General features: G+C 46.6%; 1 protein-coding gene across 1 annotated transcript in view; it reads left to right on the plus strand.

Moving 5' to 3' along the window:
* Positions 1–24,869, plus strand: part of Svil (supervillin) — a 207,153-nt gene that overhangs the window by 145,500 nt on the left and 36,784 nt on the right. The window contains exons 15-20 of the mRNA XM_059263727.1: positions 1,170–1,413; positions 1,821–2,394; positions 3,133–3,358; positions 11,666–11,786; positions 16,548–16,595; positions 23,716–23,863. Of these exons, the coding sequence (XP_059119710.1) occupies positions 1,170–1,413; positions 1,821–2,394; positions 3,133–3,358; positions 11,666–11,786; positions 16,548–16,595; positions 23,716–23,863 (1,361 nt within the window). The remainder of the gene's footprint in view (positions 1–1,169; positions 1,414–1,820; positions 2,395–3,132; positions 3,359–11,665; positions 11,787–16,547; positions 16,596–23,715; positions 23,864–24,869) is intronic.

The raw sequence follows: 24,869 nt of genomic DNA on the forward strand, positions 1-24,869 counted from the left end.
GTAGATATATAATAGGATTCAGTTTTAAACTGTGATGTGTCAAAAATTATGTTCTTAAACCATATAAATATCCCCTTTGTCTTAACTATGATGAGCTAAACTTAAGGCTCAGAGACATGAAATGACCGAGCTAGAATACACTGCCTGATCCAGAAGCAGGGCTGTCTTGAGAGAGACATTTTGGCCCTCCCAGTTTGTTCTCTCTGACCCCTGGAGGGCTCCAATCCTCAGGCAGCCTTGCTCACTCACCGTCCTCGTGATGTGTCTGGCCACAGAGACTGACCTCGGGTCTATGCCTGGTTACCAGTGATTAATAAGAGACTGAATTAATAAGTGATTAATAAAGAAGGCTGAATATCCTTCTCATTAGAACAGCATTCCCAGGACAGAGGCAATATGGTCTTGGAGACCTTTTGAGAATCTCGTTGACCTCCTGGGCTGGAAGCCTCCTCTCCTAGCAGTGGAAGCTATTGTTATTACTCTTGTTGTTATTTTGTGGGGCTGAGCATCAGACCCCAGGCTTTGCACATACTAAGCAGGATCTCTCCCACCACTGTACTGCCTCTGTAGTCCCAGTCAGGAATCGGGGGATGTTTAATAACCTGAAATTTTCTTCAACTCCCAAGTTACTGAGAATTAGATGTAAGTAACTTCTGAAAATTGGTAGAAACCTGGGACAGACGTATATTTAAAAGCCACATGTTTGACAAACAAAAACCTGCTTTGCAGAATGTCATTGTCAGGAGACCATATTGTCCCTAACTATTCAAAATGAAGATATCACCTCCTGAGCAGCATCTATAGAGGATGTTTGACCTGGGTAATGATTTTTCTGCCTTTACCTTTAGTCCCTGTGATCGGAACCATCTGGGATTTCTCTGTAGGAAGCTAGATCCAGGCTGACATTGGTTCCTTCATTTCCTTTATAGAAATGATTCAGAGCTAAAAGTCTGCCTGTCCTAGAACTGTCGGTGCTGGTGTCCCAAACTGACCCTGCCACTCACTGCTTTGTTTACCCACTAAACATTGCCTGCCCCCTCCCGAATCCATGGAGGGAATTCAGCCCTTTACTAAATAAGCGACATCTTTAAGACAGTTAATATGTGAATTGGTAGTGGGCTTTCGTTTGTTTTTCTCTATATTAGTGACTTTTCCTGCCTTCCCTCTAGGTTACAAGCGTCTGCTCACCAAAAGGCTTTAGCCAGGGACCAGGCAAATGAGGGCAGAGAGTCTGCCGAACCAGGTGAACCTGATTCCTCCACTCTGAGCTTAGCAGAGAAATTGGCCTTGTTTAACAAATTGTCCCAGCCAGTCTCCAAAGCCATTTCCACCCGAAACAGAATAGACGTGCGGCAGAGAAGGATGAACGCGAGGTATCAGACTCAGCCGGTCACGCTTGGAGAGGTGGAGCAGGTGAGTGTGTGAGTGTGTGTGTGTGTGTGTGTGTGTGTGTGTGTGTGTGTGTGTGTGGTTCTTTGAATACAGCAGCACAGCACTGCTTTTGGGTTCGTGATAGGACAGGGTCAACAGGTGGACTTGTACCTGGGTTCTTCACCTTCTCATCCCAAAGGAGGAACCATACCCAAGTTTGTTTTTCTTCTGTCATTTTCATAATTTGCTTGGAATGAGTCCATTTGGGTAGGCTCTAAGAGCAGAGGCAAGCAGCTTCCCCAGAAGGCTTGTTTGTGATGTATTCGGGGTGTGTAACCACGCAGGCTGGTTTTCCAGCACCATGAGCCAGGAAGCTATGCTGCAGGTATATGATGCCCCCCACTGCCAGTCCCCTCAGATGACGGTGTCCCTAACCTGTGTCCTCCCAGGTGCAGAGTGGGAAGCTCATCTCCTTCACCCCCACTGTGAACACATCCGTTTCTACCGTGGCCTCTGCAATCGCCCCCACATACGCAGGGGACCTTCGGGCGAAGCCGTCTGTTGACAGCACAAGTCCCACTGACCACAAGTTTCCTTCTCCCGTGGAAAACTCAGACTCTCCAGTGAGAAGCATTCTGAAACCGCAAGCCTGGCAGCCTTTGGCAGAGCACAGTGGGAGCAAAGGAATGCTGGGGGAGTGTGGAGAGACAGAAAGCAAGAAAGCGCCGACTGCAGTAGACAGTGGCATTCAAACATACAGAGCCTTCGAGGACGAAGCCGAGTCCTCCTACCCTGTCCTTGGCCGAGTCAGAGAGGGTGACGGCCAGAAGGAGCCTAAACATGCCATTCTGAGGAGGGGAAGCTTAGAGCTAGGTCATCCTCCTGTCACCCACCCTGGTGAGGAGCTAAAGGAATTTTCCATTGCTAAAAGCAGTTTGCAAGAGAATCTGGACCTGAAGGATAAGCAGACCTCGGAGGAGAACGTAGATGTGGAGAATGTCATGAGAAAGTTCTCACTCAAAGGTAAGGCCCTGCAGCTCCCGGGCTTCCTAAGGGCTCTGCGGTCCGACGGACTTGCTGCATGTGTTCATGGTGGCTCCTGTTAATTACATCTCGAGAGTTTATCACTAGAATGGACCCAAGTTCAGTGAGTCATACCCCTTTCCCCAGACCTCTCTTCCCCTCAAATCTGACACAGTCAGTGAACTGATACAGCCTACAGCAGCAAATTGGCTGCAGTTCTCAGCAGCCCTTGATAAGGGTTTCAGGTAACTTCAGTGACATTAACTCACACAGTAGCCTTCTGAGCTCCTTAGCTGTGTTGGCCCTTTTATGAAGTTGATGGCACAAATGTCCTGCACCCAGTCAGCCCAGGAAATAAGGACTCGAACCAGTGTGCTTTCCAGACTCTGCATGCATCCTGACCATCGGGATTAGTGCGTTGTCTGCATAGGAGACCCGGCAGCTTCCATTCACACACACTGTTAGTATGTAGGCTGAGATGGGCTTGGGTTGTGAGTGCAGCGTGCTAGAAATGAAGATGCACTGTACTGATCCGAGAGATCAGTTCCATTGTGGGACACAGATGGCACAGGCTAGCTGTCTGTCTTGGTGAGCAGTGCTTCAGGTCTGCATACTCCCCACTGGCCTGGGTAACCTGCCACGCGCCGAAGCGTGACTCGGGAGCTGCACTCTGGGGCCATGGGGAGCCGGAAAGATGCTTGCTGGGGGCGTGGTGCTGACTCCACTCACTGTCTCCAGCAGCAGAGTTTGGAGAACCTGCTTCTGAGCAGACAGAGCCAGCTGCTGGGAAAGCCTCTCTTCAGACAGCAACCTCGGGGTCCTGGAAGCAGCAGGATCCCTCTGAGCAGCTGGCAGAGAAGCTCTTCAAGAGCCCCTGTGCCATGTTCGCTGCCGGAGAGGTCAGAGTGCCAGTGGGCGAGACTCTCCTGGATTCACCCAGCAAAACCATGTCAATCAAAGAAAGGTAGGTCAGCCCCTCTGGTGATTGGCGGGCAGTATTGGGGAGGGATGCCGACTTGCTGCGCCAGGCTACGCAGGGATGCTAGAGATCTTGCCTCTTTCTCTGACAGAAACATGTGGTTCAAACTGCAGGTCCAACCATTCTCCGACTGTCTGAGTTAAATAAACAGGACGAAGGCAGATAAATTCCCACAGAAGAGCTTTGTCTTTGAGATTAGACTCTAAGTTGGGCGTGTTTTGTAGGAAATATGAATTGCTTTTTTCTAAGTTTTTATTTCATTTACTTATGTGTGTGTGTGTGTGTGTGTGTGCGCGCGCGTGCGTGTGTACTTACACGTGTGCCACAGAGTACATGTGGAGGCCAGTGGACAACTTGCAGAAATCACTCTTTCCTTCCATTATGTGGGTCCTGGGATTGAACTCAGGTTGTTGGTCTTGACAGGCCATTTCAACAGCCAAAGATGGATGACTGATTTGAACACTTAGAAATTTTCTTTTTTTCCTCCCTCCCTCCCTCCATCCCTCCCTCCCTCCCTTCCTTCCTTCCTAACTTCCTCACTCCCCCTTCCTTTCTTGTTTCCCTCTCCACCTTTCCCCTCTTTTTCTCCTTCCCTCCTCTCTTTCCCTTCCTTCCTCCCCATCCTCCCTCCCCTCCTTCCTCCCTGCCCATCCTCCCTCCTCCCCTCCTTCCTCCCTATCTTCCCTCCCCTCCATCCTCCCTCCTTCCCTCCCTCCCACACTGGTGGTTTCACCCAGAGTCTTGTACCTGCTAGGCAAGCACGTTACCACTGAACTGCAACTCCAGCCCTGAAATTTTAGAGTAGACAGTTGCTGTGGGATTTCTTGATCCATCTGCTTGTTTTCAGTAAATGCTGCTTCATTTGTCTCTTTCTGTGAGTTTTACTCTGAGGGGAAATGACTTAAAGTTGAACTACTGTGGAGCACAGCTTCCTAACCAGGCTTTGTGGTGAAGTTAAAAGATGACTGCGTGGTTTCTGCGAGCTGTCTGAAAGTGAGTCCACATATGGGGGTAAAGGTAGCATGCACCTGTTGCCTAGCCAGAGCTAAAACCTCTCAGACAGGTTCCTGCCCTGAGTCTGTTCAGAATCCCATCAGGACTGCTCGCTAAATATTCGGCTACTCCATTTCATTGTTAACATATGCTTTTTCAAAGGTCAAGGTCCCTTTACTTAGTAATAATTTTGCTATCATCAATTATGTCGATAGGAAATATCTCACCATGACCTCCCTGTGCCTTGATGGTTCTTTGTGTGTACATCACTGAGAATACCTACGTGCTTATCTTTACCATTCACATGAGAAGGTTCCCAGAGTGAGGGCCCTGATCCTTCTCTTTGCTCAATGTGAAGCTTGACCTATTGGGAATGGGGGAAATGTTCAAAGATTTATTTGGGCATTGCTCTTCTTTCCTGGGGTGACATATAAAATTCTAAGCTTTCAAACCTTACTTAGTCCAGCTATTTTGACTGCCTTGATTTCCACAGGAGAGACTTAGTTCAGCACCGTCAGCACTGTGTGTTCACTACATTTGGCAAATCACAATCCTTGAGCTCAAGCAATCCTCCTGACCCAGTCTTCTGAGTGCCTGGAACTTGCAGTCACTGTGTCCTTATGCCCAGTTCTGCTAACACACTCCTTACTTGGTTTGATTCAAATTACACTTTCCCCTTCACAGATTTGAGGGTCTGCAATTAGGAGCATAGACTTTGTTGTGAGTTCGAATGACCTGTGTCCTTCGGCTCACAGCCTGGGTCTCTCTTATACAAAGGACTGGGCCATAGCAAGTTCTCTGCTCTGAGTGTTACCAGATGCCCTAAGCACCTTAGTTCTTGCTGCTAAAGAGACTGAGGCAGAGCCGGGCGTTGGTGGCGCACGCCTTTAATCCCAGCACTCGGGAGGCAGAGCCAGGCGGATCTCTGTGAGTTCGAGGCCAGCCTGGACTACAGAGTAAGTTCCAGGAAAGGTGCAAAGCTACACAGAGAAACCCTGTCTCGAAAAACCAAAAAAAAAAAAAAAAAAAAAAAAAAGAGACTGAGGCAGGGAGACCATGAGTGCTCAGAAGTTTGAGGCTGGTCTAGGATGCATAGTGAAACAAAAGTGTAAAGTGAAATCAACAGTGTAGCAACTAGAAAATTAGTTTTTAGAAAACCTCTATGCACTCCTTTTTAAATTTTTTACATTTTGTGTGTGTGTGTGTGTGTGTGTGTGTGTGTGTGTGTGTGTGTGTGTGAGAGAGAGAGAGAGAGAGAGAGAGAGAGAGAGAGAGAGAGAGAGAGAGAGAGAGAGAGAGAGAAGAGCATGAGTGTGGAGTGTGGAGGGAGGTCAGAGGACGACATGTTGAGTTGGTTCTCTCCTTCCGCCATGTTGGTGCTAAGGATAAAACTCGGGCCGTCAAGCTTGGCAGCAGGCACCTTTACCCACTGAGCCATCTTGCTAGTCCTGTGCTCACGTTCTAAAGAACATGCTTGATATTTAAGGAAACACGTGCCCAAGCCCCTTTACTTCCTTCATCTTTTTGACGTGAAATGTTAGGGTTTGAATCTGAAGTGCCTCTGTATGGGCACTTGGTCCCCAGCTAGTGACTAGTGGGTGTTGTCAAACAGCTGGGACAAGAGGCGTGGCTGACAGAGGTGAGTCATTAGTCAAGGCCCTTGGGGGTTGCAGCCCAGCTGTGTATGCAGTCTGGGGGATGCAGTTCCATCTCTGACCTGGTCTGCTGAGATGTGAGGAGCCCCGGCCACACACTCCCACTTGCATGAACTCTGCCCCACCTTCCCCACCACGCTGACTTGTTAGTGTCTTACACGGTCAGCCAAAAGCAAGCCTCCTCTTGTTGCTTCTGTCGATATTTTTGTTACATCAATGAAAAGAGCACCTGCAGTGTCTAGAATGTCCAGTGTGAAGGAGAACCAGAACGAAGCCTAGGATGCTTCTTCTGGTGGATTAATAAGCCACCATTGTATCGCTGTCTGCACGATTTGAGATCAAACTGCCCCTTTTTTGGAACATTTTGAAAAAGCACTACAAACCAAATACTTCTATAATTTGGAGGTGAATTAGAGGTGAAGAAGGCTGGCAAAGTCCATCGGGCCTTTGGAAATCGTGTTTCCGTCATCACCGACTCCACCACATTTGTGCTTTTTCACTCTGGGGAGGAGATGACCGTAGGGCGAGCAGATCCACCCTGTCACCACGGGAGGCCGATGCAGACTGAGTCGGTCAGCTCCTGTAAATATTGCAAAGTCTGTCCCAAATCAAGGGGGCAAGGGAGCAGAGAGAGACAGAGGCAAAGAGAGATCTGCCTTAGGGGTTAACTGGGGTCCCTGTGTGCATGCCTCTCAATTGCTCCTCTGCCCCCCACACAGCCTGTGTCCATGTCTCCCTAACAAACTCTGGGTTCTGACTGAGCTGGAAGAGTTCAGCTACCAGTGAGCCCTCAGATTGCTGTAACTATAGAGTTCCTCTGTTTATTTGTCTGTCCCTCACTCAGCCTATCAGTCCTGCTGCTGCGAGGAATATCTGGGGCTGAGTAATTTGAGAAACAAAAGAATATACTTTGGCTCGCAGTTCTGGAAAATCAAAGGCTACCATTGGCATCCACATGAGGTAGAGGACCTTGTGACATTTTAGAGCAAGGGGAAAGTCAGGCTGAGTCAGTCAGACCTTTCCTCTCTGTGACAACTACCTAGGAAGCCTGGTTTGAAGGAGAAGAGACTGTCGGCTGTCTCAAAGACTTCAGTTCCTCGTTGGCTAGCCCTGATGCTCCTGGGCACCCAGGAGGCAGAAAGCCAGCAGGAAAGGGCTAGAAACAAAACAGTGCCCCCAGAACACTGCCAGAGACTAGACTAGAGGACCCACCCACCTCTAGAAATTTCTACCACCTCCCCAAAAATGCTATTAAATCCTGGCTCCATCAGGGGAGTAATTCATCCACTGAGGGAGGCTGACCCCTAGTGGTCCCACCAGCTCTCAAGGATTGACTCCTGCTAGTGGACCTTTTGAAGGACACTTCGTATCTAAGCTTTTCAGAGGGGAAAGACCTATGCAGAGGGCCATAAAAGCGAGGTGGCCGTGCTTTGCAGGCAGCTCACTCATAACTGATCCAGAATCCAGAGCATAAACTCACTCCCAGGAAAAAGACGTTAATCTCCTTTAAGTATCTCTTCACCCCCCGGAGGTCTGCTCAGGATACCACCATAGTAACAGAAGAGGCACACTGTACTCAAACTGTGGCAGTCTTCCACTTACGAGATAAGAAGGGCTGGAAGTCTGGCTCAGTGTAGAGTGCGTGCTTAGCATTTACAAGATTCCAGCTGCAGTCTTCAGCACCGAGAAATTCAAATAAATAAAAACCAAGTGGTTCAGTAGGTGGTTCAGTAGGTAAAGTGCTTATTGCCCAGTCTAAGGACCTGAGTTTGAATCCCTGGCATGAATCTGCACCCCCAGTGCTCACGGGTGAAACCAGGTTGGCAGACCCCAGGCTCACTTACACACACTATGTAACATCAGAAGAAAAGAAAGAAAGAGAAAGGAATGAAGAAAGGAAAAAAGAAAACATAACAAGGGGTGGATCCAGGGCACGGTGTGGAGCTCTTGCTTGGATTTACAAGGTCCTGGGTTCAGTCTTCAGCACCAGATAAAAAAACAAATGCAGACAAAAAGCTTATTATTAATAGTTAATTCTTCCAGGTTTCTCATTAGCTAAGACCAGGATCTAATGCAATTACTCATCAATGCTGCTCAGTTCAGCTTAAGTCCATGGGTGCCTCCCTTTCTCTGAAATAAAGGAAATGTCTAAAGAGGAAATACAGATACCTTAGTTGACATTAGGGGCACGTGGTCTGCCTGCCCCTTGCTTGACCCATCCCTGTTATGAGCCTGGAAAAACTTGTCCTCATCCAGCAGGCTCTCAAGCCAGAATTCCTGCTGAAGAGCATGGGCTGTGGCAAGAGCCATAGACACACACACACACCCCAGCAGCCTGGTAAGCACATGTCCCATTGGCCCTGGGCCAGGCCAGTGTGTTAGCAAGCTAATACTATGCCACTCACTGGGTATAGAGCCTCAGACTAAGCAGATGCCCCAGCTCTCCACATCACAGCCCACAAATAGCCCTCAGACTTGGCAGATGTTAAAAGCGCTGACAATCGTTGGCATTGCACAGGGGGGATTTATGTCATGTGTCGACCCAGACCTTAGCCCTCTGCTGTGGTGATGAAGGGCTACGAGACTGCCAGAGTAGGGAACAAGACTAGAAAGATCCGCCACCCTCCACAGCTTGTTGAACACCAAATAGGAAATCAGAAGGGACAGGATAATGCACTCAGATTCACTGTGTGTTATTATGAAGTTATTCATCATTTGTACTGTGGAAATAAGGGCTGGGCCAAGTACCACATGGGCTCAACTGAAGCAGTTTCTCCCATATTATTTTGGTTACTCTGGAGTCTTTGGAAGGTAAAGGAACCAGCATATTGAGAAGCAAGCTTTCAGGGCTTTAGAATGGAATGATTCTCTGCAGCCATCCTGCAAAGGACTGAGAGAACATCACAGGGAAACTGGAAAAGGTCTGCTCTTCCTGACAGAGATAGGCACTGTGAGTCCGCTCAGCTCACTTCTCATGGGAGGAAATAACTGGGACTTGGAGAGGCAGGATTTGGAATCACACCTCCTCTCCCACTAACACGCAGGAGGCCCTGGCTCAGAGGAACCTTGACCTGTCAGCACCTGGATTCCTACTCTGTGTGATGAGAACAAAATGCAGTTTCTTGAAGATGTCTGTGCACTTCAGGGGAGCATGAGGAAGGCAGCCGAGTGATTGTAGACTCCACAGTTTGCGTTTTCTGAATTAGCCTCCTGTCCCTCAGAGCAGCCCCAGGGGAACTGTTCCTCTGTTGAGAAGCTGTTTGCTGGCCTCATCATCTTTAACAGTCTCTGCTTCTGAGGGTTTGCACTCTATAATTGTTTAGACTCCAATCTGATTGAAATGAAGGCCAAGAATGCCTGCTCTGAGTCCAAAGGAAAACAAGTGAGGAGCTGGTTCTGAGTGCAGTTTGCAGGGTGAGTGACAGTGGGATGCCCCTCCAGATGATGGCTCGGACATGTCCCTCTTTGGGGGAGCGAAGGCCTGGCGTGTCCACTAGCTAGAAGCCTTATTTCCTGATGCTTTCGGCTCTCACCGTCGGGATTATTTCTTTTTAATAATTTGACTTTTTGAAATTCTTTTTCTTATTGCAATAAAATGGACACATTCAAAGTAATTGGGACAGGATAAATAATAGTCATTATTTAATATGAGCTGAAATTAAAACATATGAAGGAATTTAGATTTGGTGTTCTCAGACATGAAGTAGCCATGTTAGTGTTGGAGAACTGTAGAATTTAAGTCTAAATGGTGGCTTAAGCTTTGTGAGCCTGCATTGAGTTGAAGACAGCTCATGTGAGTTTATAGAATGGGCCTTTTTTGTGGTCTTATCTGCTGCCACATAAGACAGAGAGATTAGAAAAGGAGGAAGAGGTTGAGGAGGGGCTGGACCCAAAGTTCAAAGTTCTGTGTCCTTTAGGAAGTTGTTCAGAGCTCATTTACATTATGTGATAGAAGGATGGAAAGTATAAAAGATGATTATGCATACATTTGTAAGTAGAATGGATTCTTGTTAAATATAGAATTTGGTTCCTTATTTGCTTAGCAAAAACTCCTTTATCATATGCAGTTCAGCAGCAGAGCACTTGCCTAGCATGTTTGAGGCCCTGGATTGTATCCAAGAACCACCAGCAAATGAGTGACTAAGCTTTTATCACGGAGTGTAAGGCATCCTACCTCCAATACAGATACTGAATAGAATCAGGAAATTTCGCACGTGGGGCCTTGGAGAGCCCCATGTCCAGTTCATGCCTGACAAATAGGGCAGGGAGAGTGATGTGCCTCAGTGGAAATGAAAAGGGCTATATTAACCACTGTTCTCACTAGTGGGACCGAATACCTGACAAGTAGCAACTGGGCAGAGCAGGGGTCAGAGTTCACTGTGGTAGGGAAGACATGGTGGAGGGAGCCACCATCTATGGCAGCAAGAGCTTGCTCATGTTTTAGAAGAAGCAGAGCGCTTAAGCCAGTACTGGGGGCAGGCTATAAACCTCAAGCCCCACCCCTACGGCTAAGCCCATACCCTAAATATTCCACGGCCTCCTCAAACAGCACCTCCTCAAACCAGCTGAGGACCAGGTGTTCAAACACATGAGCCCGTAGGGGCATTTCATATCCAAGCCACAACAATGTCCAAACTCAGACTGCAGCTGATTGGCAGCCTGGCAGCCAGTGTTGTGGGTCAGGTATTGTGGTCAAAGGCATATCCTGTCAGAATGCATAAGGGAATGGGGGTCTCATCACCTCATTTCCTAGTTTCCCCCCGAATCCTTAAGTTGTTTGAACACCAGCCTCAGGGAGCCTCAGAGGTCCTATTTGTCCTTTTGTCTGTTGAACTGAAATGGCTGAGATGTTTTCCTTTGTGATAACATAGCTTTCTAAAATAGCCTCTTGTTCTGGAAACTGGCTTTTCAGAGAGCACCAAATGTGCAAGCAGCTTTAGATAAAGTCTTGCAGTGCCTGAGCTAAATGTGCTGGTAGAAGTCTCCATTAATGAGATTTTTTTTGGGGGGGGGGGCGGTATTTTTTTTCCCTTGGAGAAAGTTGAACTAATAACTTCTTAAATGGGTTTTTAGAAGGTCGTTTTTGTGTAAGGATACACGGTAAAGACAGGGTTAATCCATGGGGGAAAGACCAGGGCTGAGACTAGAAGAAAGTGAGGACATCATAGTATGATACCAAGATGCCGTATTTTTCTGTTTTTAATTAGTGTATAGTTATTGTACCAATCAGGGTTTCATCATGAAATTTCCATACATGAGTATAATTTATTTTGTTGAGCATCACCTCTGCTGTTACACATTCCTGCTCTTTATGTTTTTAAGTCCTTTCCAGAAGTGTTTACTGCAAAGAACTGCAGCGCATCTTTAAGTGTTATTTCACCCAGTGGCCAGAAGGGGTCACTAGAAGACATTTCACTGGGGAGAGTTCTTTTTCTCTCCTCCCTAGCTCTCAGCACCAGGGCAAGAGGAAAGTAGAGCTGTAGGTTTCCTTCCAGGGATGATGGAGCATCTTTTATCGGACAAGTCTGTTTTCAGCTTTTCTTTCCGACCAACTAGAACACCTTTAGAATCGTCTTGGAAAAGCGGTTCTCGTAGGTTCTGAGAGTGAGGTGCTGAACTCTCCATCGGTGTATCTTCCTTCCAGGCTGGCACTGTTGAAGAAGAGTGGAGAGGAGGACTGGAAGAACAGACTGATTCGGAAGCAGGAATATGGCAAAGCCAGCAGCAGCCTGCACATCCAGGAGGTGGAACAGTCCCTGAAGAAGGTACCGTGTCCGCCTCACTAACTTCACACTTGTGTGTCTTGGGAATAAGTGTACGTGGCTTAATGACCCCTGCTCTGCAGAGCACTGGCACTTCCTTGCCCTTAGGAGACACGGTTTGTCACAAAGCTGCTAAAACTGACCCTGAAGTCAAGGCTTGAGGCCAAGGATTGGTACCAGCACCACACGGTTGCCTCAGCAAACAAGTGCCTCGGTTTCCAAATGTGTTCACAGTTAGATCTTAAATGAAGTCTGGTGTTAGAATGTGACTAAAGTCTTTCAAATGAGACAACAGCTCACCACAGTTTATAAGCTACACATCAAACATGGACTTAAATTTCTTATGCAGAGATTTAAGACCTAATTATGAAAACTGAGAGCCTAATTGTGGTCCATGAGGACTGACTGCCTCACCTTAAGCCTGTTTCATGATGATGAGGTATGGCTTTTGTTGAGGACCTATATATGAATTTCAGTTAAATTAGTTTGCATGCGCAAGCATTTCCTATGTGGGCATAGCCATGACTTTTTGAATCACAAATGTAGTGATCGTCAGCCTTGGCCAGGTAACCCATGCTTTAGCCACGATGCCCTTGCCCGCTGACTCCAAGAACACAAGTGTGCTTGCTGGCTGAGGCAGAGTGATTCACCTGAGCCACACCCAACTACCCAGCTTCCAGTGTCTTCTAAAGTGTTCAGACAGAAAACACACACACGCACACGCACGCGCACGCACACGCACATGCACACCACACACACACACGCACACCACACACACACACACACACACACACACACACACACACACACACGCACACACACACGCACACTAAGGTCCAGCTAGAGGATCATGGGGGCCCCTAAGAGAGCCATCTGAAGCCAGGTATGCTGGCTCGTGCCTATCCAGTGATTTCATAGGTTGAATCAGATGAATTATTTGGGCCCCAGAAATTTGAGAGTAGCCAAGGCAGCATAGTAAAAGCCCATCTTACAAATACAAATAAACAAGAAAATAAACAAATAAACAAACAAGTAAATAAATAGTAGTAGCGGTGAGAAAAATTCTGAGTGTGACCTCTGCATATTAAAAACATACATGAAAATGAGTGCGCCCACAGGATAGTGAAGTGAGGTCCCAGATCACACAACACAGTACTTCTCTGTCCACACAAGCACTACTGGAATGGCAATTGGAGTTCTCTTTTTTGAGACATACATGTTGTTAAAGGTAAAGACTGAGGACATTTAGTTCCCAGCCATGTGTGTTCTCAGGTATAAAATATATTTGGATTATTTAGCTTGAGATATACAGGGTGATGAAGATGATCCCAAAAGACATATCATTGTCAGCCATTTATAATGTCTTTAACTATACCTAGATATTAAACATATATGTAAAATTGAGATTTCAAGGTTTTAAAAAAAACCAGGTCCCCAAATAACTTATTCCCTGGGCCACAACTTTATTTAAAGAACCTTAGGACTGGGATGGGGCTCAGTGGTCAAGCGTTTGGCCTAGTGTGTACTAGGGCCCTGTGTTCCACCCCAAACACCACAGAAAGAGAATCTTGAAGTGATTGGTCCAAAAATGACTTCTGCATATGCCTTCACAGCAGAGCTATCAGCTGTACATGACGTTACTCCCCAGTGTGGTCACTTTGAGAGTTTTCACCCACAGTTAGGTGAAGACAAAACCGAAGCTCAGGGTGAGACAGGTTCCCCTTGGACAGTGCAGAAGTCCGTCATCTCCTTGGGAGAGTGAGGGCTCCTGTTATTTCCAGAACATGTGGGTAGAGGATGGGTCCGAACTGCCCAGACGAATGTCCTTACAGGTGAGCGACTCAGGCTGCCCCCGCACCCACTCTTGGGATAGAAAACCGGGCTCTGGAAAGAGCAGGACTCTAGGCTCTGCACACAGGCTGCACCGGCATGTGCAGAGCCACCTTGGGCTCACTCGGCTTCTGCAGCCCTGGGGAACTCACTGTTCCTAGGCTCCTCGGTTGCCCAGTTCACTTTGGCCTAGACAATAAGCTCTTTGAAGTTAAAATAAGCCAGTCTATTTCGGTCCCACGTCCTTCACATGAGGAAGTCTCAAGTTCTGTTAAGGTCAAGTGGTTTGCCTCTGGCAACGTGCGGGTTCATTTCTTCCCCAGGGCTGCCAGTCTACCCAAGTCCACTATTTCACCGCGCTCAGATGACGTAGGCAAAGTGTCTTACATCTGGTGTTTCTTGAGATGCCCACCTAGGCATGCTTGAAAAGTTACTCCAGGGGCCTGAGTGCCACCCTGGAGAAGGGAAGGAGACGTTGGTGATGTGCACATGCAGACATGAGCCTGGTCCTTAAGCTAGATTAGACTTGCCCATGGGTGGCTGGAGGAGGGCAGGTACTGCCACCATCCATTCTTACATCCAGGCACAAAACAGCTGGAACCCCAGCTTCTGAATCCTTCAAACAGCACACGTTTGTGTTACCAAACATTTTCTCGGTCATGGTATTTGGTACACGAACGCAGGTCGCAGCTGTGGGGACTGAGAAGAGGCGGACGTGAGAGAGGTCTCAGTAAGTCATGCCCATCTCTCCCGTGAAGATCCATGCAGTCCTGGCCAGGAAGCATGTCGTGGAGGGCATGTGGGGAATTTAAGTGTTCCGGCACCCACCTTAAGAAAAGAACATACCCCAGCATGGTGACACATACCTACAGTCCCAGCGCTTCCACTCTGGAGGCTGGGACAGGAGGCTTGCTTTGAGTTCAAGACTAACCTAAGCTCCATAGTGAGTTTCAGGGCAGCTTTGGCTACAGAGTGAGACATTGTTTCAGAAAAAAATAAGAACATTAGGGGCTGGAGAGTTGGCACAGTCAGTAACACACTTGTCTCCTAAGCACGAGGACCTGATTATGGATCCACAGCACTCACATAAAAGGCAGGTCTGGTGAGTGTTTGTTACGCCATCACACCTGCTGGCCAGCTAGTCTAGAAATCATCAAACTTCAGGTTCAGTGATTGACGCTGTCGGAAAAGGTGGAAAACGCTGGAGAAAGATACGCAGCATTGACCTCTGGCCTCTGTATGTGCACACATGTGCATACACACACACACACACACACACACACACACACACACACACACACACACACCCCACAGAAATAAAGTAAATTTCCGTTTCTATTAATGCCATATTGATAATTTAAAACTTTGAGAATCTAGTGAGACCCTAGAAAAGACACTAGCAGGGCCGGGGCGGGGGGGCAGGGCGGGTGGCTCAGTAGTTAAGAGCACTGGCTGCTCTTCCAGAGGATCCAGATTCAATTCCCAGCACCCACACGAGTGTTCACAAACTGCCTGAAACTCTAGTTCCAGGAGATATGACACCGTTTTCTGGCTTCTGTGGGCACCATGCATGTGCTCGGTGCGCAGACATACATGCAGCCAAAACACCCATATGCACAAAAAAAAAGATTAAAAAAAAAAGACACTAGGGCATGGGATGGGCATAGTGGCAGATACTTATAATTCTAGCACTCAGGAAACTGAGACAGGGGGATTTCTGTGTGTTCGAGGCCAGCCTAGGCTGCCTAGTAAGTTTCAGGACAGCACAGGCTACAGAATGTTCCCTATGTCAAAGCAACAACAACAAAATTAATAAATGCCTCAAAAATCTGTATCCATTTTCTCTGTCAAAGGAGTTGTCCCCAAAGAAAAGAAATCGGGGTGCTCTCACCCATGTCTCATTTGGGGTCCTATGTGATAATATGGTCTTATTTGGGTTCATGAATAGCTTTGAAGGAAGTAAGAATTTTCCTTTTTGTTCTCGGATTTCAGCCCCAGGGAGCAGTTGTTCGCTTTCTAATTATATTCCTCAAATATCAAGATTGATGAATTGACTCTTAAGAGCACTGATTATCCCCAGCTTGCCTCCCTTCCCATGGAAGTCACCCAGGCTCCCTTCTCCCCTCTCCCTCACCACCCTCCGTGCCTGCTTCCTGGACTTGAGTTAGTGCAGGTCAGGGTGAGCAGACAAGCAGCTGGGCTTCTGGATATGGCATTTGCACCTAGTGATAAGGATCCAAAAGCCACTAGGTGGTGGCACGGACTAGGTCCACACTTCGAGGGACATGCGCTCTTGAGCAGGATTTGATTCCATGTCCATCAAGAGAAAGGAAAACAAAACAAGGTCTTAAAGAAGTGGCCTTCCAGATATCTTCTTCCTAGAAAATGACAGTTCTTTATTTTCACCAACTCACTACATCCCAGCCCTGTGTGGGCCTAGTCAGCATTGCAGCATGTAAGGTGGCTCCCGTGTCCTTTTGAAGACAGCCATCCAGTGTCTGGGACTTTGTCCATGAAATAAAACCTGGCTGTTTTCAGGTGTGTATCTGTGTGTGAGTCCCAAGTGGGGACGGGGCGGCCTTTCTGCTTCTGCTCTAATGAAGTCAGTTCAGGCTGAGATCTCAGATACCACCAAAAAAAGGTCCTGAAAATCCAAGGAAGCAACCCCTTCCACATTCGTGCTGGAATTGTCTGCCATAGCTGAGGAGAAAGCAGATTGATGGGGGGGACAGTAGGACAAGCAAGCTGTTGGATGTCTGCTCACGGGTGTCGTACTGCCCCTGAGGAATGAGATCGCTTGCTGTTCACCGCACTGGAATGTGAGCATGCGCATGCTTTTGACTGACTGAACCCAGGCACAGAGTGATGGTGACACCCCAGCATACTCTGCTCCTCCAGTCCTCTACAATGTCTCCTGTTTGTTTTAACCTATAGGAAGAAGGAGGATTTACAGATGATAATGCCATTTCTAATCTGCTTTGGGTAAGCCTGACTCTAACGCAGGTGTCTTTCTGTAACCAAACATGGTGGGTTCCCCTGATGGGTGCAAAGCTTGGATACACAGCCAGGAGACAGAAGAGCAGAGAGAGAACACTACAGAGAACCCTCAGAGCCATGCTTTGAGAAGGAAAGGCCAGGATTTTTATTGGGAAACTCAAATATGTATATATCTATATGTATATTTGTGTGTATATATAGTATAGGAAAAACTTGTCACATACAGAGGGAGGCTGACACATTCCTGAGCATCCTGAGCATGCTGAGTGGTCCTATGTAGCATTTTTTTAATGGCATAGGAGCACCTCAGGTAAGTGCAGGTCATCTGAACAGTGTCACAGTGACTATAATTTTGTCTGGCTCCTTGTGAAGTTCTCTGGAAACCTTATCTGAAACAAGGAAAAAAACAAACCCAGCTTTGAAGGAGTAATGCTTCATAGTCACTTAGATGGATAGAGGCTCACTCTGCTCACCTAAGTATAGGTGACTGACCTCACAGCAGTTAACATGTCTTCCAGTGTCATAGCATCTATGGTGCCCAGTGCCTTCTCTGTTTGTTTTTGTTTTGTTTTGTTTTTGTATTCCTAGGCAATATACAGCTTTCATCCAGTGCGGAAGTTGATCCTGTGTCCTTAAACTATTTTTAAGTCATATTATGAAAATGCCATAAAGAAAGTAATCATTTATGTATTAAATGTTTTAATAGGTAATACATAAATGTATTTAAACTGTTGGGAAAAGGCCCAGGTCTCATCTCTAACTAAAGATACATGTATACTTATATTGCAGTAATCTGCCGTGAACTTACTAACTACTGCACCACCCTGCCTCAGGTGCAGGGGCTGGGCTGTGTGGGGTGTGTGCCATTCAGCACTGACACTCAAAAGAAGAGTGTTCTGAGAAAGAACCAAAATTGCAATGAAAACATTAACTCTGCTAGAAAATTCATAGTTTGCCTCTCTTCTCCCCAGCTCACTCCCCACTCCCACATGCCAGTCCATCTTCCAGTCTTACCTCTAATCCTCTTGCTTTGCCCTCTAGGAACCTGTATTTGCTTCTACTTATTCTCCTGCTATACCTGCTGCCCATAAACACCTGTCTTTTGTATCTGTTAACCAGGTGAGGAAAAGCCTATAAGCCTCATTGCAATTTCTTAGTGGTAAAGAAGGCTTCATTTGGGAAAGAAGCAATTCTTTTGTGGCATTTCATGTGTGTGTGGAGAAAAGGGGCCGAGGGAGACTGTGTGTATCTGAATGTGATTGTGTGTGTGTTTAACTTTTTCATATTTTTCATATTTTGGGTCAATCCACACCCCATCCTTCACTCCAAAATTTTAGGTGGATTCAGTAGTGTGAATTCCCCTCGAGGTCGTGAAACTGGTATAAGGAGAAGGTTCACTTTTTCTGTCTCTAGCCTTTCCGTCCTAAGGCAGAAGCCCAGAAAACATGAGAGTTAACTATTGCTCCAGCTTGTACGGTGCTTTCCTGCCCAGGTCACTGTTGGCGAAATCTCCGCCTGATCCACATCATCTACCACTGTGCTGCATACAGGATGGCGTCCCTCCCCGAACATCCTTTGTGCTCCCCAGACCATCCTTCCCAGCCACCTGCTTTTGATCAACCGCTGATCATACTGTTTCTGTGGAGCTGGAAACAGGAAGTTTCCCTTGCCCTGTGCCTTCTTGTACCCTGGGAGCTCGTTTCTCTTCAGTGCTGGACAATCTTCATGTGTCTCAATGGACGAGGTTTATTTAGGCATTCACCCCCTCGATGGTTGCTTTCATGTTTGGCAATTGTGAGCAAAGCAGCTATAAACAAAATTGCACATGCAGTGTTCTGTTAAGACACAAGCTTTAGGATATGATCGTGGAATCCTACAGTAACAGCATGCTTGATTTCCTAAGAAACTCCCAGCTGGCTTTCACAGTGGCTGTATCATTTCACACTCCTCCCGCATCCAATGAAGAGTCCTGTCGCTCGACATCTATACCAGCATTTAATGTCAGTGTGTTAGATTTTGGCCATTCCAAGAGATATATCATAGGGTCTCATTTTAATATGTAAGTTTCTCATAGTGTTTCACATCGAATGTATTGTCATGTGCTTATTTTCTATGCATATATCTTCTTTGGTAGTGTATCTCTGCAGATGGCTGGTCAATTTGGTTCCCAATCGTTGAGTTTTAAAAGCCCTTTGTGTATCTTGGATGGCACTCCTGTATTAACTATGTTTTACAAATATTTCCTCCCATCCTGTGGTTTGTCTTCTCATTCTTCTGACAGGCTCTTTCACAGAGCAGTTTATTAATCTCAGTAAAGCCCAGCTTGCCAGCTAGTTATTTCATGAATCACGCCTTTGGTATTCTACCAAAAAAATAATTATACCCAGGCTGGGAAATACAGCATGCATGAGGCCATAGGTTTGATCTCAGTAGTGGGGCCGGGCAGGGTGTGTGTTTGTGTGTGTGATTAAGTTCATGTCTGGATTTTTCTCCTATTATCTTCTACAAGTTTTATAGTTTTACCTTTCACCTATAAGTCTATGAACCACTTGAAGTTAGTTTTTGTGGATTTTATATGATCTAATCTAGGTGTGATTTTTGTTTTGCATATAAGCAAGCACGCACATATTCCAGCACACGACTTCTTAAGAATGCTCTTCTCGCCATTGGATTGCCTTGATTTCTTTCCTCTTCAACGTTCAGTCAGGTGGAGGTGTGGGGCTCAGGTGTTAGGTGTGGGGATCAGGTGGAGGTGTGGGGGTCAGGTGAAGGTGTGGGGTCAGGTGGAGGTGTGGGGTCAGGTGGAGGTGTGGGGGTCAGGTGGAGGTGTGGGGTCAAGTGGAGGTGTGGGGGTCAGATGGAGGTGGGGGTCAGGTGGAGGTGTGGGGTCAGGTGTTAGGTGTGGGGTCAGATGGAGGTGTGGGGGTCAAGTGGAGGTGTGGGGTCAGATGTAGGTGTGGGGTCAGGTGTTAGGTGTGGGGGTCAGGTGTTATGTGTGGGGGTCAGGTGTTATGTGTGGGGGTCAGGTGTTAGGTGTGGGGATCAGGTGGAGGTGTGGGATCAGGTGGAGGTATGGGGTCAGATGAGATGAAGGTGTGGAGGTCAGGTGGAGGTGTGGGGTCAGATGTAGAGGTGTGGGGTCAGGTGGAGGTATGGGGTCAGGTGTTAGGTGTGGGGATCAGGTGGAGGTGTGGGGTCAGGTGGGGGTGTGGGGTCAGGTGGAGATGTGGGGATCAGATGGAGGTGTGGGGGTCAGGTGTTAGGTGTGGGGTCAGGTGGAGGTGTGGGGGTCAGGTATTAGGTGTGGGGGTCAGGTGGGGGTGTGGGGATCAGGTGGAGGTGTGGGGGTCAGGTGGAGGTGTGGGGTTCAAGTGGAGGTGTGGGGTCAGGTGGAGGTGTGGGGTCAGGTAGGGGTTTGGGGGTCAGGTGGAGGTGTGGGGTCAGGTGGAGGTGTGGAGTCAGGTGGAGGTGTGGGGGTCAGGTGGAGGTGTGGGGTCAGGTGGAGGTGTGGGGTCAGGTGGAGGTGTGGGGTCAGGTGGGGGTGTGGGGATCAGGTGGAGGTGTGGGGGTCAGGTGGAGGTGTGGGGTTCAAGTGGAGGTGTGGGGTCAGGTGGAGGTGTGGGGTCAGGTAGGGGTTTGGGGGTCAGGTGAAGGTGTGGGGTCAGGTGGAGGTGTGGGGTCAGGTGGAGGTGTGGGGTCAGGTGGAGGTGTGGGGTCAGGTGGAGGTGTGCGTGTCTGTTCTGGGCTTTCCATCCTTTTCTGTTGACATAGTCAAGGCCTGGCTGTCCTGATTCCTGCAGCTTTATGAACCTTAAAGTTGAGCCTTCAGCTTTCACTCCTCTTCACTTCCTGTGGCCTGCCCTCAGGCTCTCCCTTCTCTGTAGGGATTCAAGTTCAGGATAAGTTTGTCTGTTTTTAAAAGATCCTGCCGGGATTTTTACTGGGACTACGTTGCATTTATAGATCATCACATTGGTGAAAACTGAGTTGAACATCTATCCATGAACATGAGATATCTCCTCATGAATTTTTTAGGTTAAAAGAAAAATAACATTTATCAAAAGCAATTTATGTTTTATGACCTCAAACTTTAGACCATCTAAAACAATGTATTTTTACTTCTTAACAGCTTACTCACATAAATAAAATGTGTTAACTTGGCTATGGTTTATCAGTGGTCAGTGACCAGGTGAGTCCTTTACTTTGCTCCAGCTGTGGTGGTCATGATACAAGAGACAGGGAAGGAAACAGTGCGTTTGAACAGTGCACAGGTTCTGTGAGGCACACACATCCTCTGCTTCCTGGCCTGCTCCAAGGCTGTGTAGAATGAGGTGTTATTCTACCTGTCATCCTACAGAAGCCCCCAGCTGGCTATAGGACCAGACTGAAATCACTTTAAGTTCTAGGCACAAGGCTTTTTCACCATTCTTTCCAATTTTAGATCACTTGACACTGTATGCGAACATGGATCAAAATCTTTGTTCAGGGGAAAGCAAAGCTAAATTCTTTACCATTACACAGAATTTTGTGGTTTGACCTTATCTCTATTACTTAGTGTATTCTTCTATTATTTCTGCTATTTTACCTTACATTTATTCAGCGTAAGGTAAAAGCTTAAAAGCCAGATTATAATAGTTCTTCCTATGAAACTTGCTAACTGTGGAGGAATTTTGCGTTTTAATTGACTACTAGTCCTAATGATACCTGAGCTGCAGTCTCCTGTCTTATCTCATCCCTGTGGGTGAAATGTGGAGATTTGCTATGATTTCCCAGGAGCTTAGGAAAAAACAAGCCGATCTGAGCATCCGCTGACCTGGAAACGCCTCACTGACTGTCCTGATGTGTCTGCTCACCTCCTTTCTCCAACTGTTTCTCTTTTCCCTACACCCTGCCCCCACATCCTTTCTCATTCCCTCTGCTTCTCTCCCATAGTGATGGCATCAGTATTTGAAAGGAGGACTTAGAGATGAGGTAGGTCCTCTGCCTCCTGTTCTGCCTCTCTCTCACTATTCCAGGCTCCTAAGCATCCATCTGCTAACCCCAGGACATGAGGCAGAACTTAACAGAATTAAACAAGAAAAGAAAAATTTAGAAAGAAAAGCAAGACAATAATGAAGTTTCAAACCGAAAAAAGAAAGGGACAAAGGTAGTTTTGTTTTGTTTTGTTTTATTTCATGCTTTGAGAGGTTTCATACCTTGGGTGGATTTTATAGGTTTTTCAGGGAGTACACAACTGCATATTCATTACTCCTTCTAGAGCCTTGGACGGTCAAGGCATGTGAACTAGCCAAACACGACAACTAGCCAAGTTGAAATATAGAAATTTCCAGCAAAAGAAAATCTTCTGTGTTTAATACTCGCATTTAGAAGGAAATGAAAAATATTCCTTCTGGAAACTTTGGGCTGAGTTGCTTCATCTCAGGGCTCAGATCGTTCGTCTTCCAGGAAGGCATTTTAGGTGTTTCGAGGACAGCCACGTTGTTGATTCAAGCATTTTTCTGAGTCATTAACTGCACCGCATTTTCACACCCTGCTCTTTGGAGAGACCATGAACTCACCATAGAGAAAGGAACCAATTTTAAAGGCATTCTGAATATTTCTGGAAATACTTTAGCCATATGTTCTATTGGTTTAATTAAACTTTACTCTGGACATTGCATTTTCAAGCAAACTCAATTCTCTCAGACTTCATTGCGTCTTTCTGTCATGACAACCCCATAGTTTATTTAGTAAATTACTAACTCAAGCCTTCTTTGGAATTAGGGTCATCTTGTCAGTCCTGCGTGAAAGGTTTTTAAATGTTCTTGCTTTTGTTTTTAATTGTTGGTAACTTCCATATTGGCAACAGTTAAGACTTCTAGAGAAGTTTCCATAAGAGGTGGGATACTCCCCTATACCCTCTCCCTTACCCTCTGATTCCTGATATTCACTCTTCCTGCCTCTTCCCTCTACCTCTCTCCTAGTCCCCTCTCCCATGTCATGGGTGACTGTGTGAGTATGTATCTGTGTCTCTGTGACTGTCCTTATGTGTTAGACTGTATGTGTGGTTGGATATATGAGTATGTATGTGTGTGTGTGTGTGAGTGTGTGTGTGTGTGTGTGTGTGTGTGTGTGTGTGTGTTACTACGGTGAATGTGTGTGATTGTGTTTGTGTGTGTGACTATGCATGAATGTGTATGTATATGTGTATCTGTGTTTGTGGCTGTGTATGTGGATGTGTTTGACTTTATGTGTCTAATTTTACCTTTCCTTCCCAAACAATGCACAAGTTTGAGTAATATGGAGACCTGCTCCATTTAGTACTTAAGCATGAACTTCCTATAGTCAAGGGTGTTTTCCCCCATGCCCATGATTCAGTGATGCAGTGGTCAAGACAAGAGACTCAATGTTGGCATCTTGTGTACAAAACCCACATCTGTATTTAAACTGTGTCAATTTTCTCCAATAACAGCCTTACTAAGCCCACCCCTGAACCCATACTAGGATCATGCATTGCGTTTAGCTGTCATGTATTGGTACAAGATCTTCACCTCTTCTAATTACTAAGGATGTCAGAATCACGTCTGGCCATGAAGGTGTGCTAAAGAATCATGTGCAAGGAAAATTCATAGATTAGATGATGGGGAAGCTGACATTTGTCAATGAAATCACCTATTAGAGACTCAAATGCTGAGAACCATTGTTCTCTGTGTAGGTTATGTCTACCACAAAGTAAATCACGGGTGTTAGATCTGTTATTATCTGGAGCCTTCTCTTAGGCTCCCCTGGCTACCTAACTCCCCAGGTGACATCACCACTGAACCAGAGGCCCACCCAGTCCTGGGGAATCTTGTAATTCACATTCCTTCTAACTGGCTTCCTTACTTCACCATCACTCATACTCTTGGGGAGCTGACTTAGATGAAATGTTTTTGACTAACTATGTTCTTTGTGAGCACGTAGGGGTAAGCTTTCTTCATTAATTCATCCAGGCCTCAGGAGACAGGTCAAACATGGCAGCTTTGTGTCTTGACCTGTTTTTTTCACTGGGGAAATGCTGCCAGGCTGAAGTGCACACCTCTGTGATTTCTCCTCTTATTTCCCCTCCTGTGCACTTTGTCCACAGCGGGTTGCAGAAAGTCGAGAGAGCCAGATGACGATTGAGGAGAGGAAACACCTCATCACTGTGCGAGAGGAAGCATGGAAGACGAAGGGGAGAGGTGCAGCCAATGACTCCACCCAGTTCACCGTGGCAGGAAGAATGGTGAAGAAAGGTCAGAGCCCGTGTGTGTGTGTGTGTGTGTGTGTGTGTGTGTGTGTGTGTGTGCACATGTGTGTGCACACACATAGGGCACACTTATCCATGGAGGTAGAATGGCACATGACAACTCGGTAGAAATGGGGGAAAGCCCTGGTCTTTACATATTACACTACACTGGTGTTGAGTAAATAGGTTTTGATGGTTGTGTGAAGTATTTCTGCTGTGGACTTTGCAGTCGCTGCCCTTCAGTACAGGAAGCCTAATTCAATCTGTCACTACTTCAGAACTTGCCTGTTTAGAAATTGAGTACAATTGTAGGTCTCACAAACAATTGCAGCTCTGCCACACAAAAAAAGAAAGAAAGATAGAAATAATTTTAACCAATTATTCCCCACAATTCCTTTTAAATTGTTTCCATCTTCTCGTGGCCTGACGTACATCTAGACATGCCTCCCCATCAACGCACCACCACCAAGTAAGCCTTTGGTAATAAAGGCATTTTAGTATGAAGGAGTCCCTCCAGTCCCTTGCAGGTCACTTCTTATGTCCTCTGGCTCTAGCTTTGTAAGCTGCGGCTTAGAGAAGTCAACTTGCAGGTGTGTGACAGATGTCCAAAAGATGCTCTGAATTCCAGGGAGGAGGGATGCCCTGCAGATCAATTAGTGTACCAGGAATACTGGAACTGCTATGAGTCAGGAAACTGAGTGCTGAGTCACATGCATTAGTAGTCTCCAGAGAGTCTGGGGGTGTTTGGGGCTTTAATTCATGTCCTATGGGATATGGTTAAGTGTTAGGGTTCCTACATCATCCATATTCATGTGCCTTCATTTCTCAAGCTATTATCTAAAAGCAGACTCCCTAGTTAATGGAATAAATGTATTCACATGTATTTAGTCTTCAGATTCTGCCATCTACTTGATAAGGTTAGCATTTTTTCTCTTCAAACCTTCCGTTCTGAACAGAGCCTAACTCATTCCATGGCATGCATTCTAGAGATGCTTGCAGAAGGGAGGGGGAGG

Source organism: Peromyscus eremicus, chromosome 5 (assembly GCF_949786415.1).
Source record: "Peromyscus eremicus chromosome 5, PerEre_H2_v1, whole genome shotgun sequence".
Lineage (NCBI taxonomy): Eukaryota > Metazoa > Chordata > Mammalia > Rodentia > Cricetidae > Peromyscus > Peromyscus eremicus.